This window comes from Cryptosporidium hominis (genome assembly GCF_000006425.1).
Source record: "Cryptosporidium hominis TU502 chromosome 7 CHRO017055, whole genome shotgun sequence".
In the NCBI taxonomy this organism is placed as follows: domain Eukaryota; phylum Apicomplexa; class Conoidasida; order Eucoccidiorida; family Cryptosporidiidae; genus Cryptosporidium; species Cryptosporidium hominis.
This window is the reverse complement of record NW_667463.1, coordinates 59283-77684: the sequence shown is the minus strand read 5'-3', so window position 1 is coordinate 77684 and position 18402 is coordinate 59283. Positions and strand designations below refer to the sequence as shown.

Here is an 18402-nt window from a genome sequence, read left to right as displayed (position 1 = left end):
AACATACTAAAACTATGAGTCCTTGAAGAAGCATTATCAACACGTGTCAACAAAGCCAAACACATCGCGCGATTACATATTGAACAGAGCGAAAGTAACTCCCATATAGGCCTAAAACTAGCGTATTTTTTGTGCTGTATAACAGCGATCATGACACTACTAACCCCTCCCCACAATTATCAGAGGGCCCTTAAATGCAGATCTTTCCCCCGCAAAAACAAATTCAATTTGTTTTATTAATAGGGGGAACCGTTGAGAGAAAAGAACAGAGTAAAAAGTCCAAGAAAGCAAGTTATAATTAGATGGATGCAATTCCTTTTACTTAAGAAAATAGGGGTTCTCATTCTGTTAATATATGGAAGGTTTAATTTTTTGACTTCAAACGTATTAAAAAAATAAGAGCCGCAAATGTGTGGTAGTTAAATTCTAATCCTCTCAGCGCTGGACTTTGTGTAAATTAAAGTGAGTTCTGCACTTTTAAAGGAAAAGAAAATCCACAATTATAAGGAATTGTATTAAAAGTAAATAAGTACAGTGATATATATATAAGAGAGTGTGAAAGAAATTTAGTATATATTTTTGTATATAATAGAAAGAATGATTGGGTCAAGAAAATCTAAGGAAGAGTTATACTATAAGATTTCTTTAGTAACAACAATACAAATATTTTGGATTTTTTCAAGATCTGTAGGTAAGTTGAAATAAAAATAGAAATAAAATAAAACAAAACAAATTAAATCAAATCAACTCTTTAATTTATATATTTGTAGTTTTATCTATATCTCTCACAACAATATTCTTAGTTTTGTCTTATATTGGAAATAAGTTTGTTTTTGGAACAAAATCTAAATATGAAGAAGATTTACCAAGATTGATCTTAGATAATGTAATTTTGAAAAAAATCTATAGATTTATTACAAATGGAATTCTTGTTAATATTGTTTTATCTATTATATATATTACGTTATATTTCACATTAAGATCAGAAATTAAAGTAATAGAAGTTATTCACAGAGGTATTTTTGATCATTTAGCTCCAAAACTTGCAGAGCATTCAAGAAATCTAATAGAATCTGGTGAAGGAAAATTTGAAGTTATCTCAAGTAATAGAAATTTTGATGGTATTAGTTTAATTATACCAATTAGAGATGAAGATGAATTTATTAGTAAAACAATTTCTTTTACTCTTGGTTTAAATAATAAGAACTTACTTAAAGAAATCATTGTTGTTGATGACTGCTCTAAGAGAGAAGTTTCTGATTTACTTAATAAAGAACTTCCAAGTTCTTATTTAAAATATATTAAAGTTATTAGATTAGACAAATGTGAAGGTTTAATTAGAAGTCGAATTCTTGGTGCTGATGCTTCTAAATCTAGTGTAATAGTATTTATGGATGGTCATTGTAGGCCTAAAGAAAATTGGATTGAACCTTTAGTTAATAGACTTAAAGAAAAACCAAAAGCTATAGTTTGTCCAATGATTGAAGATATAGATAGATATACTTGGAAAGATATAGGCACTTTTGGATTAAAAATGATGTTTGATTGGAATTTTGAATTTAATTGGTATGAAGATTTTACTGATGTAATTCCAATAGCATCAGGAGGATTATATGCAATAACAAGAGAATGGTGGGAAGAATCTGGTAAATATGATCCAGGAATGTTAGAATGGGGAGGAGAGAATATTGAACAATCAATAAGAGTTTGGAGATGTGGAGGAGAAATAGTAGCAGAAAAGAAAAGTAGAGTAGGACATATATTTAAAAGAGATCCAAAACCTAATCCAGAGAATAAATTAGTTTTACAAGTACAAAGAAATCAAAAAAGAGCTGCAATGGTTTGGTTAGATAAGAAAAGATATAAATACTTTGAAACAATTCATGATGTTGTGAAAAGTTTGAATGAAACTCAGAGTGGTGTAGATTTGGAACAAAGACATAAGATTAAAGAAAGATTAAAATGTAAACCATTTTCTTGGTATGTTGATAAATTTAGAGCTTCATTTGATAGAGGTGGTTTGCTATTGGATAACTTTAGACATTTTAAACATAGAAAGAGTGGACTTTGTTTAACAGCTTCTTTAAATGAAGTAGTTACTGGAACAGAAGATAAGGCAATAGTATTTAAAGAATGTAATGAAAAAGATGATACTCAGAAGTGGAACGTAATATTAGGAAGGAGATTAATATTGAATAGAAGAGTAGGATTAGGATGTCTCACAAGGGGACCAAGTAATGTAGTGGAAAATTCAATTTTAAGAGTAGTTCCTTGTAAATTTAAGGAAACTTTAGAAGGTTATAATGACTCACAATATTGGAACATAGATGCTAATGATGATTTATTATTTGATCATGGTTATGAAGATTTATCTCCAATGGAATCTTCAAAGCTTAGAAACTCACTAAGATTGTTTAACAGAATTAATAGTATTCCATTTAGCCATGATGGGAATGATAGAATTTCTGTGAATGGAGAATATGCTTTTGATCCATCAAATAGATGTGTCACAAATTTGAATGATAAAGCTGTAATGAAGAGTTGTCCACATGAAGAAAATGAGGACTATATATTTGACCCAATAAAGATGGGGAAGTTTATGTAGGGGAGATGGGAGAAGAGGAGTGGTTTGGTAGGACTGGGAGTAAGAGAGGAGAGGACTGGGAGGAGAGGAGTGGGAAAATAGAGGACAAGAGAATGAGAGGAAGAGAGAAAGGGACTAGGAGAAGAGGAAGAGAGAAAGGGACTAGGAGAAGAGGACGAGAGAACGAGAGGAGTGGGAGGAGAGGAGTGGGAGGAGAGGAGTACAAGAGAACGAGAAGACGAGAGAACGAGAGGAAGACAAAAGCAGGAGGGGAAAAGGAAAGGAAATGAATATAGGAGTGATAAAAGCCGTGAGACAATAGAATTTTAGATATTAAATTAAGATTAGCTAAAATTACTCTATTAGACAATTCTCTTTGTTTAATTTGCATAAGTTATTGGAAAAAATGACATAAAAGGACAAAAGTCTTTATTTCCACAATTATTTTTAGTTTTAGGTGAAATCATGGAAGATGATTTTGAATAATAACTTGAAGATTTTGAAACAATCCATGAATGTTTACTTGGATGAATAGTAAAGAAAGGATGTTTTAAAGCATCTTTTGGATGTATTCTAAATTTGTAATCCAAAGTAAGAAGTTTTGAAAGTAAATCAAGAGCTTGAACAGTAACTAAATCTTGATTTTCTTGAGTAATTAAGAAATCAAAAGTTCTTGGATCAGTAAAAATTGGACTTGTTGAATTAAAGATTTTTTTGGTTCTTTTAAGATAAGAAAAAGTAATATCATCAGAAATTGTTCCATTATATTTATTAGATATAGAAATAATATTATCTCCTCCAAGTAATGAAGCAATTTTAACAATTTGGTCATTATTATCCCAACCTGGAAAAAGTACATCAGGACTTAATGAATTCTTAAGAAAAATACCAACAAATGTTTTTGGATATTTTGTAAATACTCTAGTAAAATAATTGGTCTTTAAAGTACCTAATCTGAAAAGCATTTGTGAAAATAAACAACCTACTGACCAAGAATCCACAGAAAAATCATAATTTCTTATTCCTAAAAGAAGTTCTGGTGCTTTATAATATTTGGAAGCAACTCTTGGACTAAAATCAGGATCATCTTTTGAATAATATTCTGCTAATCCCCAATCAATAATTTTTAAAGATTCTTTATTTATATCAATTACAATATTTTGTGGTTTAATATCTCTATGAAATACTCCTAAAGAATTTGCATAAGAAAGTCCTTGTAATAATTGTCTCATGTAATTTTGAAGATCTATATATGTAAGTTTTGGAAGAAGTGAATAAAATTGTTCATTATTAATATATTCCATAACAAGTCCAATATGTTTTTTAAGACTAATAGATTTTTGATTCAAATTTTTTATTGGATTATGATATTTAACAATATCTAAAAGTTTTACAATCGAATTTTTCCCTTGTATTTGATCATATAATTGTGAGTTTTCTAATGATAATGTTTGATTAACATGATGATCAGAATAACCATTAAGTAATTTAAGTATAGAAACTTCTCGAATAATTTTCCATTCTTGTACATTCTTTAATTCTTTTAAAGCAACAGGAAAACCTCTAAGAGAACTAATTTGATGATCTGTTAAATTAAGAAAATTAGGATCAATAACAAGTGTTTCTTCTCCAATCTTATTTTTTGTTTCTGGACTTAAATCAATTTTCCATGCAAAAAAAACATTTGAATATCTTCCTGTTCCTATAGTATTTCCTTTAATATAAAAATTTTTTCTTGAAAGTCGACTCATTTCTAAAATATTTTCCAAAGAAGAAAAATCTTCATGACTTTCTACAATATTTCGAGGATGATTTGATTTAGGTATTTCATTACCTTTTTCTTTATTAGTATAATTTTCATTAAAAGAATGAGAAAGAATAGAAAAAGAAAGTTTTTGAAGAATAACTAACAAAATGTATAATATTAGTAAAATCCTAAACATAATGACTATGGGGTCTCCTTTACATCATTGATTTCTTTCTCTTTTTTAAAAAAAAGATTCCTATTTTCTCTGTTATATTATTATTATTTTTCATTACTTATAATTTGAATTGTATTAATATAAAAATGAGGACTTTTGGCGCCTACATTTGTATAAAGGTTTTTTACGAGTCAAAAGCATTAAATTGCATTTTTGCTACAACAAGAAGAAAAAAAGAATTTTTGAGTTTTTAATTTGGTTTTCTCTTTTCTATTTGAAGATAAAAGAGCAGTTTCTGTGTGATTATTTATGGTATTTTGAGAATTTTTCTTTTGAGAAGTTTTTTTATAGTTTATTTGAACTTTCTCTTTTACTAGTTTATTTTTTTTACCTTTAGTTTTAGACCAGTTGATAATTTTTTCTCTAGATTGGTTTTTGGCGCCAAAAGGTTTGGTATTAGATTTTCTGGAATCTTGTTTTTCTGAGATAGACAACTTAAATTTAGAATTTAAGGCTAGTTCATTAGAGGAAGGGGAGGAGTTTGGAGAAAAATTAGAAGAGGAGTCTTTGAGATCAAGTTGATTGAATTCAATTAATGAGGACTCTAAGCATTTGTGCATTTTTCCCACAGAAACCTTTTTATTCATGAGGGAAGACTCATCGTTGTAATGTTTTTGTTTTTGCTCTTGTTCTTGTTCTGATTTATAAAATGTAGATGAGAAGAGAGAATTGGAAGATTTGGAGTTTTGTGATTGATTATAATGGTTATTAATGACTTTTTGGTTATTTTCCGAGTCTTTAAGATAGGTCTTGGAGGACTTATTGGAAGGAATTGGAATATTTTGAATAGTAATAGTACTTCTTTTTCTACTAAAATATCTACTAATGGAAACACTAGTACTGATTTTCTTGATTAGATTTTGATTTGACAAAGATTGAAACTTAGTAGGAACTTTGGCTTTATCTTCATGACTGAAAAAATGATTAACATAATTAAATATACTTTGTATATAATATTTAGAATTGTTATAATTTTGTTGAACACCAGAGATCGTTTGTATAAATGTTCCTAAGGAATTAGGTCTCTTAGCTTTAAGTAAAATAAAGGGATGTTTTAAAAGAAAATTTGCATTTTTTCTTTGATTTGGATCTTTTGTCAAACAAGAGTCGATAAAATCCCAGAATTCTTGTGAAAACAAACCTTTAATTTCTTCCCTCACAGTCTTTTGAGGAGGAGGAGATCTTAAAATATATTCCAACAATTCCTCTAAAGAATCAAAATTTGGCCAAGGGATCCTCCCAAAAGCTAGTTCTAATACGGTTATTCCAAGAGACCAAATATCAGAAGCTCCTGGTTCTCCAGTTCCAATTCCAGGGCCAGCTTTAGTTCTAATTCCAGTTCCAGTCCCCAAAATAATCTCAGGAGCCATCCAAAAAGGACTTCCTAGTATTTCTTGATCATTAGAAAAAGGATACATAATATCGTTAACTTTAGTGATTGATTCAGAATCTTCCTGACGATTACTTTTTATTTCAGACTTAATTTTCCTAGAAACTCCAAAGTCTGCCAATTTTGCTACACAATTTTCAGTTAGTAAGATATTAGCACTCTTTATATCATTATGAAGAATATAGTTTTGAGAATTGGAATGATTTCCATCTTTTTGTCCATGAATTCTTATTAATGCCTTTAATACGTCCTGAGTAACTGAAGCAAGCAACTCTTCTGGAAAACTCCCATATTTACTATACAAACCATAAAGTGACCCCCCTTCTGCATATTCCATTAATATGTATAAAAAAGAATTTGAGGAAAAAGTCACATAATATTTCAGAATTTGTTCGCAATCTTGTAATTCTGACATTATACTTGTTTCCTTTCTAGCTGTAGCTAGTGGGTCCTCCAATTCTGCTGTGTCATTTGCTTCTAAATCCACAATCTTTATAGCTAACTTCTTTCCTCCTCCTCCTCCTCCTCTCCCAGCCCATCCTGTTGCTTTTGTTTTTGTTTTAGCTAAAGATATAGATGCTCTAGGCTCCAGTTTCTCCAGTATCTCCTTTATATCTGAGTCAGTTATCTCAACTGTGATGGAATTTCTACTTTTCTTTTTTCTTGGACTACATATATCTGCTAATACCACAATCCCATAAGCTCCCATTCCAAGTATATTTGAGATTGAAAAAACTACCAATCTCTGTTCATTACTGCTAATACTATTACTATTGCAAATACCTTTATTCCCCTCTTCCTCTTGATTATAGACCACTTCAATCAAATTCCCCACTTTAAATAGTTCTCTCATTCTTCCTCTCTTTTCTTCTTGGCTCTTTTCTTTTTTTCTTTCAGGAACTAAAAATTCGAAAGATTCCAAAGAAGATTTGTCATTTTCTACATAACTTTTTTCTTGTCCTTTCGCGGCTTTTTCTATAGTTTTCCTCTCTTCTTCTATAGTCTTCCCGTTTTCTTCTAAAACCTTCCTGTTTTCTTCTACAGTTTTTCCCTCTTCTTCTAGAACTTGTCCCACTACTTTCTCCTCTTCTTCTAAAGTCTTCTCAGCTTTTTCTACCCCTTTCCCATCTTCTCCTATTGTTTCATAGTCATCTTTCTTACTTTCACCCCCCAAATCTTTATTCTCTCTTTTCAAAGACATTACAGAGTATTATTACAAAAAAAAAAAATAACCCATTTCCAAACTCCCTTAATGTTATTAATATTTTCACTTTTATTTCAAATTAATCAAAAATTCCGCTTTTTAGTGGTACATGCATGCACACAGAATGCATGCATGCAGCTCAGACTAAATCCCGCCACCAACCTTCATCCTCTCCACTTCTACTCCCCACCTTAAAATACAGCCAAATGACAAAAACAATTTTTTATACAAAAACATAAAGAAATATTTCATTCATTAGGAAAAAAACCATTGAAGAAAAAGTGACAATAATAAATAAGTTTTAAAGAGTAATTCTTTGTTTCTATTTATTTATTAGTTGAATGTCTGTTTTAATATAATGCGGAAAATGTAGCATAGGATGAGAAATTAAATAAGAAAATTAAAATGATACCCTTTGTATGTATTTATGTATACATAGTACCAACTTTTTTGTTCTTCCTCTAGATTATTATCATAATCCTTAATCTCTTTATCCCATTGCTTCCACCAGCAGGAAAACTTAAAACAGACTTTGAGCTAATCCCATTAGATATACTTTTATCTTATATTATGTTTGGCAACCACCAAGATCTAAAACAAGACCATCTCTCCACTACCCTCTCTCGCAAACTCAACTAACTAACTCAGGATAACTGAAACTTTATGAATAATTACTTTTCATTCTTCATTCTATCCCCTATTTATTGGGAAAGATCTTGAGTTGGAGACTCTAAAGCACGTCCTGTAGTTGCAAAAACTGATGTATCCTGCTGAGCAGAAGCTTCATTTGAAGCTGGTGGAGAAAGGAAATCCCCATTAACAACAAAATCAGGACATCCAAAAGCAAGACAACAACCTTCTGTTGATTCTACTGGACTGAATTGTCTGAATTTACCAAAAACTGCTTGCATTGCACTAGTACATTGAGATCTTGTTACCTTACCTTGTCCTGTTGGCTTAATTCTTCTCACGACTCCCATTATTAATTGCCAAGTAATTGGATGAGTTCTCTTCTTTGGTAAAAGATCAAGTCTATGGCCATATGAGTCAGCTAATTTGAATGCATAGTATCTCTCCAAATTAGTCTTAAGAACTCCTCCATTGAAGTTTTGATCTGAAGTAATATCCAATATTGAACAAATCTGAGATAACATCTGGTTACTTTGAGCTGATAAGTATTTTGGGAAAAGTATTGTCTTTACTGCATTTCTACAAGATGGAGTAGCAATTCTCATTCTTCCTTGTTTTACTTTGTTTGCATACTTGAGAATATTTACATAGTTAACTACATCACAAAGATGAGACAAATTGATGAATTGGGAGAATCCTGTTTTTGATGCAAGTTTTTGATGTAATTGTTTAGCAGTAATAAAATCAATTCTTTGAGCTGATAAACAACTTTCACTTTGTAATGGATCTATTAAAGCACAAATTGATTTTGCTGATTCAATTGAATATCCAAGATCATCAACTAATTGACCAGTACAGCTCTCCAATACAGTAAATTGATTCAATTTGTAAATAACCCTAGCAAATGCTTCAACTGTTGTTCTCTTCTCATCCTTTGTTGGCTTATGAGACACAATACGATTCAACATCTCTAATTGTACTTTTGTCAAAGCTGAATAATACTTTCCTCTAACATCATCAATTCCTGGAGAATTTGATGCTTCAATAGATTCCAATGTCTTAAGAACTCCTGGCAATGATTCTACTTGACTTCCTTCTGTTAAGCTTGGCATAACATCATATTTTCTAGTCTTTGTCTTGGTTGCTTTAATCTTATCATCCATAAATTGTTGATAAGTCTTTTCTGCAGATGGGAGTTGATATTCGCCTTTACCATCCATAAAGTCTTTAATACTATTAAGAGCTTTCTTGATCTCATTAAGCTCTTTACCTGAAGTTCTTCTCTCAAAGAATGAAGAACAGGCATGATGAGACAATTGGAAAAGTGAATTACTAGTATCTAACCATCTTCCAAAGAATTCTGAAATCATTACAAATTCACATTTCTCTCTGGGTGGATTATCTCCCATCAATTCAAAAGCTTTACAGATTTCATCAAATCTATATTCAAGAATACCATACCTCTTTGAAAGATCATAAATCTTTCTAGTGAAAGGATGAATAATTGGTCTTCTAGTCATAGGTAATTTATCACATGATTCAGATCCCCAGAAGTCCATTCTAATACATATCTCTTCTTGTTGTGTTGCAGTTAAACCATATCTTTGAGCAAAAGTCAAATTAACATTTTTCAATACAAATCGATTCATTGCATGAGAACATCTTCTTTGAACAGATCCTTTTGATGGACTAATCTTTGGAACATTTATTGCTGCAACTAATAGACAAACATCTTCAAGCTGCATCAATGTATTTCCTCTTAATTCCTTTAAGAAGTAAGATCTAACATCTCTAGCAATACCAATCAATGGAGAAACTAAGAATCTTCTGCAGATCTCAACAGATTGTTTCTCCATTGCAGAACACATCTTTCTAACCTCAGCTCCAGTGAATTGTTCTCTGGGAGCATTTTCATCGTTATTCTCAAACTTTCCCAAATATGAGTTAAGGATAGACTCACAAGTAATTTGTGGTTCATTAATGTTAAATTCTCTAACCATATTAACAACTTCAATTAGAGAGTAAACATTGAATCCCATAGCCCTATACTCATCATAGATGTTATAAGCCCACATAAGCTGAGTAGGTGAGATAATTCCTTCTTGTAAAGATTGGCTTAAAGCTGGCTCACTGCTTAAGAGAACAGCCAACTTTTGACCAATAGGAGAAGCCTTCCACCATCTGGTAGTATATGTTTGAGTAGGATTGAAGAAGCCACCAGTTAAAATAACAGCCTTTTCTTCTAATTCCTTTTGTCTCTTGGAATGTTTCTTGTATACCTCTTGACAAGCTTCAACAAATTGAGAGATAATATCCCATCCCCATGGAGAAACAGTATCTCCCATATTAGCAGCTCTGTTCCATAATAAAGAAATCATTTCATTTCTACAGAACTCAAGAGTTTGACTTTCTTCATCTTTCATTGCAGATACAACCTTACAAGCATCACTAACTCTGAAATCAAGTAATCTTGGAAATATAGCTTCACCAAAGGCAACAGACAATTCTTGAGCCTTTTGAATATGTCTTGGAGGAACTCTTTTACATTCTGGAGTCATAGTAAAGTCCATCATCTTACATATGGTTTCAGCATCCTCTTGAGTAACTGTTTCAACAGTAAGTGGATCTCTCAAAGCTAAGATATTTTGTTGACAAACATCATAAACAGTTCGATATTTGACATTAGGAAGCTGGGAAGGTCTAACAAGTTGAACCAATCTACAGATTGATTGTTGTTCAAGCTTTCCTCTGAACCTGTTTTCAATATCATCAACAAGAACAAAATCTGGCCATGTCAAGTCAGCACATTCATCATGGCCCCATGGTTCTATATTTGAGCACCAGGTCTCAGTATTTTCAGAGTGAATTCCCATATCCAAAAGAACCTGTTCACAAGCCTCCTGACTCCATCCAAAAGTAGAGAACTTTTGGAACATAGTTTCAAAATCCTTAACAGTATACTTGAATGGACTGTTAGAATATTTTGGATCAGATTGGAATCTCCAAGCTGCAATTTCAGCCCATTGTCTAGCTCTTTCAAGAACAGCACTTTCTTTAAGTCTTTGGTATCTTCTAGCAATTGGAATATAACCAATAGGAAGTCTATATTCTTTTAAACTTTTCACCCACTTTTTATGTTCTAATGGACTCATCCATGGACCTGACATATACATATTCGTAACTGCTTCAGTTAAAGTTGCTGAATGTTGTGGATGCAACCCCGGAACAACCTGGGTTGGCATATAGAATTGATCAAAGTTCTCTGCAAGGCATGCTCCCACAAATGCCAATGCGGTGCTAATAGTGAATATCAACTTCATGATTGATTCAATAATAATTTAGATTCACAAATTTGCAAAGAGTCTTCAGGTTTCTCAGTTCCGAAGCTTTGAATAATTTTCTATCAGTCTTAATAACTTGTTTTTTTAATGCTGCTTCTATTTTATTACTCCACTAATAATTCCTTCTTCCAATCAAATCCACTCACTTAAGTCGATTTAATGAAAGATTCACTGCCCTATAAATTTCAAGAAAACTCTAAGTTTACTGTCCAACTGTTCCTTTCCTTTATTTTTGCTTTATGGCATTTCCAAGCAGAGAGGAACACGTCATGGATCTATAAACATGTTAGATCTGCCCGCCACTAAGCCGCATGGGCGCCATATATTTAAGATGGGGCAGTTAAATTCGAGTTTGCATGCGCATGTAAGTTTGGCGGACGAATGGCCATTTCCCGCCCCATAAACAATGCAGAGGGTAGTTTGTTTCTTACTCTGTCCTGAATTCCCTCTTTTCCCTCTTTTTGTCATGAATTTCCTTATAGTAGATCTGTTGAGGGGAGGGTGCTTTGTTTGGATCGCTTGTTCGAGTAGACTTGGATGTCGTCATATTCTTTCTTTTCATTGTTTTGAACTTATTACGTGATTTTTTTTCTGTGAGGAAAAGAATTGCTTACAGTTATAAATTCTTTCTATTTATGCTTTAGAAGTGATAGAGAGAGATAAAGAAAGAAAAGAGGATTTCAGAATTCAATAAAGAATAGGTTGGGCAGAAAATAAAGTTCAGTACAAGGAAATCCAATTAGGCCTTCATATATAGTTGATATTAATTACGGTGTATTATTTGAATAAAACAAAAAAATAACTTTTTCATGCAATTTAATTAAATGACCCTAATTAATTTGTATTAGGATAATAAGAATTCAGCTGAATGAAAAAAAAAATCTTAAAATTTTTTGTGAATATTTTTGCATAAATACTGCATAAAATTTGGTTAATTCTAGCTCTTCCTACTATTGAATTTATTTGCTTTAAAGAGAAAAAGAAGCAAAGTCCTAACCTATTGAATTATTTACTTGGTTAAAAGAAAAGTTTTGTGAAAGTGGGATAGAGAGTGAGTGGAAGAAAAGAAGGAAAGAAAAGAAATAGGGTCAGTCTGAAAAAGTTGATTATTACCTTTGATTCAGAGTTGAAGGGAATAATTATTAAAAAGAGAAAGAAAAAATTCTTCAGCTCTTTTGATTATATCATATTCTCTGCTTTATAAAGTATTTCACTTAATTTTGTACCAATAGAAAAAGGTTATATATATTAAGAGAAAGAAAGAAAGAGCTGCTAGACTTAGTTACTCTTAAATTAATAAAATAGAGATTTGACATATTAAAGAGAAAGAAGAAAAGCTTTAAAAAAGCAACTAGTTTTTAGTTATTTAAGAAGAAAAAAGCCCAGGTTAAGATAATTTCAGCTTAAAAAATTGAATTCTGAACAATGCAGCCAATTGGAGCATTTGGGATGGTTCCCCAATTAATAAATCCACCGGTGATGATGGTACCTGGAAGAAGCTCTGGGAAAGGTACGAATGGAAATTGTTGTGGTGGAAGTAATTCTAAAAGGAAAGGTTCTTGTGGTTCATGTGGAAGATGTTTTGGATCACTATTTATTATTCTATTTGCTTTTATATGTACCTCTTGTTGCTATGCTTATCCAATTTATAACTCCTTTACTAACCCAGAATACTTTAAGAAACAGGAGACACCAATTTGGACATGGGAAACGGCTTTTAGTAAAGCAAAAGAAATTGGCTACTCTATGTCATTAACCAAATCTCCAGAAGATGGAAATGGAACTTCTGAAAATGCAGCAAGAAGTAGAGAAATGGATAGAGTTCAGTTCCTTAAATTGAATTCTACGGATGATAATAACAGAAATGCTAGTACATTTATTAACTTGGAAAATATTTTAAGTCAGAATTCTTCCAAAATATTCTTCCCTCCATACAATAACACTTACATTTCCAGTCTTCTATATTCTAGCCCAGAAAGGAAGCTAAGCATAAGAGGAGGAGGAGGAGGATTGAACCTCGCAAAAGACTTAGCTATTGGAATAAAGACCAAACAAATACCCAATAAATACTTCAACAAGGAGTACTGTGATAGAGAAAGAGAAGAAAAATCGGAGGGAGTTTGGAATGAGTTTTGCAACTATAAGCATAATGTAACTAACTTAGAATGTATTGATATGATGAACGGGCCAGCAATATGTGTTGGAATTAGAAATCGTAAATATGAAGTTTTTTCAGTTTCAAAGCAATGCAAATTCATTGACCCCGAAATTCCTGTTGAAATCTTTCCAACAATATCAGACATTTGCTATAGTGGAAAATACTTGAATAGTTCATTGGCTACATTTAATATTACTAAGCCAATATGTCCTTGCATGATTAGTTCAAGTCCAGTTGATAATTTAGAATTAAATGAAAATACAACAATAGCAACAACATTAACTGGCAATCAAAAAACAAGAGACTTTATTCTACAAGACAAAGCCAACCCAGAAACTCAGAAAATGCTCAGAGGGCCTGAAGGAATTTCAGACAGCTCTTCCAATTCTGGTTTAATTCATTTTACCGCCCAAACTCTTAATCATACTATTCCAGGGAACAATACAAACTCTACACTAAAAATGCTCAATTCTTAGAATAGCATTACCAAAGGGAAGAAAGAGAGGGAGATAATTGATTGAAACACTTTCTATGTCGGTTGATTTATTGTAGATGACAATTATCTTCTCAATTAAATCAGTTCAACTAGTTTTGAAAATGCATCTAACTTTGGTATTATATACATAGAAATAATAATATACATAGATTGACTTCTTTTGTTTGTATTTTGATTAAAATTAGTGGGTAAAATGAAATAAATATACATATATATATGCTTAAAAGCCAGGCATTCAAATAATGTTAATCTACCAAAATGGTTAAAATTTTACAATATACCAAAAACTAGCAATGACCTTTCCTTTCTTGGGAATTTGAAAACTAAAGTAAAAGTAAATACATTGTGGCGCTGTCGCTTGATGTGAGGCTTAATAATTAATTCTTTGCATTAATAAAAGAGGGAAAAAAAGAAAATAAAACTTAGGTTAATGAAAAGAACTCAGAAAAAACAGCTGTTAAATGATTTAATGAGAATTATAAGATTAAGAGTTGGCGATTGAACCTGCCCTTTTTAAAACTATTCAGAGGTTAATTTTCTACGGAAAGATGCATGCAATAAATCGCCATACTTGGCGCCCAAAAGGATTGACTCAAAATAGTTTAATACTGGAATAAAGAATTTTATTATATTTACTATTATGAAACTAGAAGGTTAGGCATGAGCTTTACGTAATAAAAAAGAAGTCAAACTGTATAAGGTATAATATTTACTTTTTGCGTTGAGTAGAAAGGAAGCAGAGACACTTTACTTTTTCTCAAAGATTCTAGAGAACTATGTCTCAGTTCAAAAATATCTATTAAAATAATTCGAACTTTTTTTTTAGCTATTGTTTAGAATACGTTTGAATGCTACAGAGAATCAAGTAAAAAGCGTTTTACCGTTTATCGAGTGTAATTTGACTATCAGAGTAAATAATTAGAGGTCGGGAAGTAGTTCACTTGGCTCTACACAACTGCATTCATAGTAATACGTATTATGAATTATCTGAAGTTAAGTGAGTCTTTGCCACCTCCAACCCTAAAGCTCCTTCTTACCATTCATTAGAAAACTTACAATGGCGTAGAGGATTCGGAAAGTGGTTTCCTCGAAACTTAAAACTAAAAGTAATCACATTTTTTTAAACTAGTTTTCGTGATTTGTTCAATTACATAAATCTATTGGATTCTTCCCCGTTTAGATTTCAGTAAAGTCAACTATAATTCCCCAAAATGATCCTAATTGGAAATTTAAACAAGTAATCTACATCTTGTATGCCTTATAAACCCATTAATCTCCTTATCACTACATTATTTCATTCCCCCCCCCTTCGTCTTAATTGTCCATACCCTCACGGGAACGGCTACGTACCGGCACTCGGGCGCGCAAGCCCTGGCGCCTCGCAGACTGTATGAGGAGCTTAGATAAACTGAATATAGTGTGAAATAAGACCTGGAGTGAAAATTGGAATTCATAACAACATTTAAAGAGAATAAGGAGAATGCAAGGAGAGATTCAGGGCAGGAAGGCTCATTGATGATGACCACGAGGTACAGTTTTCTTCATGCTCTTATTTGCATTTGGTTATTATTTCGGATTATTTTGGAACCGGTTAATGGCAAAAATGACTCAAAGTTCAAGTTTGGACCGCAGCATCCTCCTCATGATAGAGCAGTTATCACTGACTTTGATAACTATGCGATTCAATATTGTGGTCTAAAGGACTCAGTCTTTAACGTAGCTCATTGTATTTTCCATGCATTTATTGAAATACTTGAAGAAAGGGAGCTCAAATATGAGGATTATGAGAGTGTTATTGATTTTTTATTACAAGGAAAGAATCTAGCATCTCACCAGAAGTTAATCTCTTCTACAAATAATTGTCAAAGTATGGTTGCCCCATATATTAAATTTTCTAAGCCTAAATCTTCAAAATCTATTATGGGAGTTAGAATTTCTACAAAGATTGAGGATTATTGTAAATTTGCCTTTAGATGTATTAGTAATGGGTCAAATACACTTATTAAAAGCAAACAGTCTGTTATGCAAGAACACCTTGGAAAATGGATGGGTATTTCTTTGAAGGAAAATGAGGGTTTTGGCATAGTTATAGCTTCTAGACTTGATTTTCAGATTTCTCAGCTTAAAGTCCGTTCAAAAGAACCAAATGAACTTTTAAAGATTGGATGCAAACTTGCATCAGAGTCTCCATCAAAGAGAGAGTTTCTTTGTATGGAGATCTTTAACAACAAAGAGATTTGTTCTATTGTTGCCCCTTATAAATTATCATTTAAAGGTTGGTCTCATCCTCCTATAGATCCTATTCAAAATAAGCCTTTCAAGTTTAATCCTAAGACTATGATTGATGAGAAAATTAGGGGTATTGTGAATATTCAAGTTAATGAAGAGCTTCCTCCTTACTGTATGCCTCAAGAGATTTTTTCTTATAAACCTCCTCCAGAAACCTATACTAAAGAAAAGAGGATAATTCACTTTTATACTGATCTAAGCCAAACTGAAAAAGCCATCATCGACCAATTTCTAATGCATTTTGTGATTAATTATGGCAAAATCCCAAGAGTTATTTTTGATAGAAGATCCAGATATGCAATTGAAGGATGGCTTTCACATAAAAATAAATCTCCAATCATCTCAGTACATAACTCTATGTATTCTCTAGGAAGAAAGCTCCATTACAAGGATGCAATGAGTGGAATGTTATATTCGAATTCAGGATCTAAAAAGGAAGCTTATCCTTACAATCTTCCTCAATTTAAAGTATTTTCTGTATATTCTGATAAAACACATACTTTTGATATTAGTGACACTAATCCACTGATCTCCACTTGTTTAAAAGAAGGATGTGCCTATTTTATAGGAAGAAGTGCTGCAATGACTCCAGTTCTAGTCGTCAGAGCCTCGACAATAATATCAATAAAGAGCTTTAAACAGTCCTCGGCATCTTTCCTTGTCATGTTTTTAATGGAATTTGCGGAAAAGTATTTGTTTTTTCCAGGAAAAGTTGAAACTATTGACATTATTGTTGACTGTAGAGGTTTCTCGCTTACAAACTTTTCAACTCTATTAAGAATCAAACCAATCCTTCTATATTGGCAGGATGAAGGTATTATTAATCAATATCCTTTGAGATTCAACAACATTTTCATCATTCAACAAAACGATATCTGGACTACCTTGAAAGACATTCTTGGAAGATTCTGGCTAGAAGAAACTATTAAGAGTGTCCAGGTCATTAGTAATGTCTCCAATAATCCCAAGGACAATCCAGATCTTAAGCTTCTTTGGAGATACATTTCTCCGCACTTAATTGAAATTGATATGGGAGGCTCCAGACCCAAGTTGCAAAGTGGTCAATTTTACCCATTTAAGATCTTACCAGGTCCATATAAGCCTTTCAATACTAATCTACTAGACCCTCAAGTCACTCCAACTCTTAGTGACTGGCCTAGCCCTGATTCTAATTCGCCCAAAAACCTCTGCAAGCTCCTTCCAAAGAACTTCTTCCATTCAAGGGAAAAAACCCTGGATGGGAATGAGAATGTTGTTCCCATCAACTGGAAAGAATCCAAGCAGCTTTTAAATAGTATTCCAAAGAATCTATGGCCAGAAATGTCAACTCCAACATCAGAATTTAAATCAGAAGATAACTTAGAAAATAAAGCGGACTCTAAAGATTCTTTAGTCTCAGAAAACAAAGGAGAAAAGAATGATATTGAAAATCCTCAAGATACTCAAAACAAAAATGACACTTCAAAAACAACCATATATGCGGAGGAGCTCACAAAGAGTACCCCTAGAAGTATTAATACTTTAAGTAGTGGAAAAGATAGAGATCTACTTCTTCAGTTATTACTTACTCAGAAAATGCTCGGTAATCTCAAACAGTTCCACTCCCTCCGCCTTGAGAAAATCAAGAACAAGCGTAATTTGGAAGAACAATGTATTCAACTTGCGACCAAACATATTACATTCTTCTCAAAATTGGTCGATAAAGCTCATATTGAAATTTTGAGTAAAGTTGCTAAAATGAAGCAAAACAAAAAGGCGCCAATTATACCGCAAGTTGAGAAGAGGTTATCCATTTTTGAAGCTTATAGAGATATTGCTTCAACTTTAAATCTTAGTAGAGTTAAGAATATATTATCTGAAAAAAGTTTAAGCTACTTAGAACAAATTGGACGCAAGATTTCAAGAATTGAGACTAAAATCAACAAAGCAAGGCAGGAGATTAGAATTCTTTTAAAAGAAGATCCTAGCGTATTGAAAGAAAAAGCTTCATCAGCTTGGAACGAACTCTTGACCGCTTTAAATGAGCTTGGTGAACTTAGAAAAGGAATGAGTGATATAGAGCTTAAAGAGAAGAAGATAAATATTAAACTGAGACAAATGTGTGAACAACTTACCTCCTCAATGGGTGTAACAAAGTCATTTTTAGATAATTACAGTAAATATGACCACTATAGTATGTTCGAGAGTTCTCTTCTTTATGATATGATTAATACAATTATCAAAGGGCAAGAGTATTCTTTTGAGAACTCAATTAATGGAAAATAATATTATTTTAATATTTGATTTATCTAATCCACATTATATTTAATATTATGCATAAATACTAAT

The 18402-nt window shown here is 32.1% G+C and overlaps 7 protein-coding genes across 7 annotated transcripts; 3 read left to right on the top strand and 4 right to left on the bottom strand.

Moving 5' to 3' along the window:
* Positions 1 to 1390: 1390 nt before the first annotated feature.
* On the top strand, positions 1391 to 2605 carry Chro.70157 (hypothetical protein). The annotated part of the gene is made up of 1 exon (XM_663520.1): positions 1391 to 2605. The coding sequence occupies one exon, from the start codon at positions 1391 to 1393 to the stop codon at positions 2603 to 2605; it is 1215 nt and encodes a 404-aa protein (XP_668612.1).
* Chro.70158 (hypothetical protein) lies at positions 2598 to 2975 on the bottom strand. The annotated part of the gene is made up of 1 exon (XM_663519.1): positions 2598 to 2975. One exon carries the CDS (start codon positions 2973 to 2975, stop codon positions 2598 to 2600), a length of 378 nt encoding a protein of 125 aa, XP_668611.1.
* Positions 2965 to 4527, bottom strand: Chro.70159 (casein kinase II, alpha subunit). Its single annotated transcript, XM_663518.1, has 1 exon — positions 2965 to 4527. The coding sequence occupies one exon, from the start codon at positions 4525 to 4527 to the stop codon at positions 2965 to 2967; it is 1563 nt and encodes a 520-aa protein (XP_668610.1).
* Positions 4528 to 4706: 179 nt separating this feature from the next.
* Positions 4707 to 7157, bottom strand: Chro.70160 (serine/threonine protein kinase; possibly sporulation specific). Its single annotated transcript, XM_663517.1, has 1 exon — positions 4707 to 7157. One exon carries the CDS (start codon positions 7155 to 7157, stop codon positions 4707 to 4709), a length of 2451 nt encoding a protein of 816 aa, XP_668609.1.
* A 704-nt stretch (positions 7158 to 7861) lies between these two features.
* On the bottom strand, positions 7862 to 11110 carry Chro.70161 (transmembrane protein). Its single annotated transcript, XM_663516.1, has 1 exon — positions 7862 to 11110. One exon carries the CDS (start codon positions 11108 to 11110, stop codon positions 7862 to 7864), a length of 3249 nt encoding a protein of 1082 aa, XP_668608.1.
* Positions 11111 to 12556: 1446 nt separating this feature from the next.
* Positions 12557 to 13765, top strand: Chro.70162 (hypothetical protein). Its single annotated transcript, XM_663515.1, has 1 exon — positions 12557 to 13765. The coding sequence occupies one exon, from the start codon at positions 12557 to 12559 to the stop codon at positions 13763 to 13765; it is 1209 nt and encodes a 402-aa protein (XP_668607.1).
* A 1535-nt stretch (positions 13766 to 15300) lies between these two features.
* Positions 15301 to 18339, top strand: Chro.70163 (hypothetical protein). Its single annotated transcript, XM_663514.1, has 1 exon — positions 15301 to 18339. The coding sequence occupies one exon, from the start codon at positions 15301 to 15303 to the stop codon at positions 18337 to 18339; it is 3039 nt and encodes a 1012-aa protein (XP_668606.1).
* The last annotated feature ends 63 nt before the right edge of the window (positions 18340 to 18402 follow it).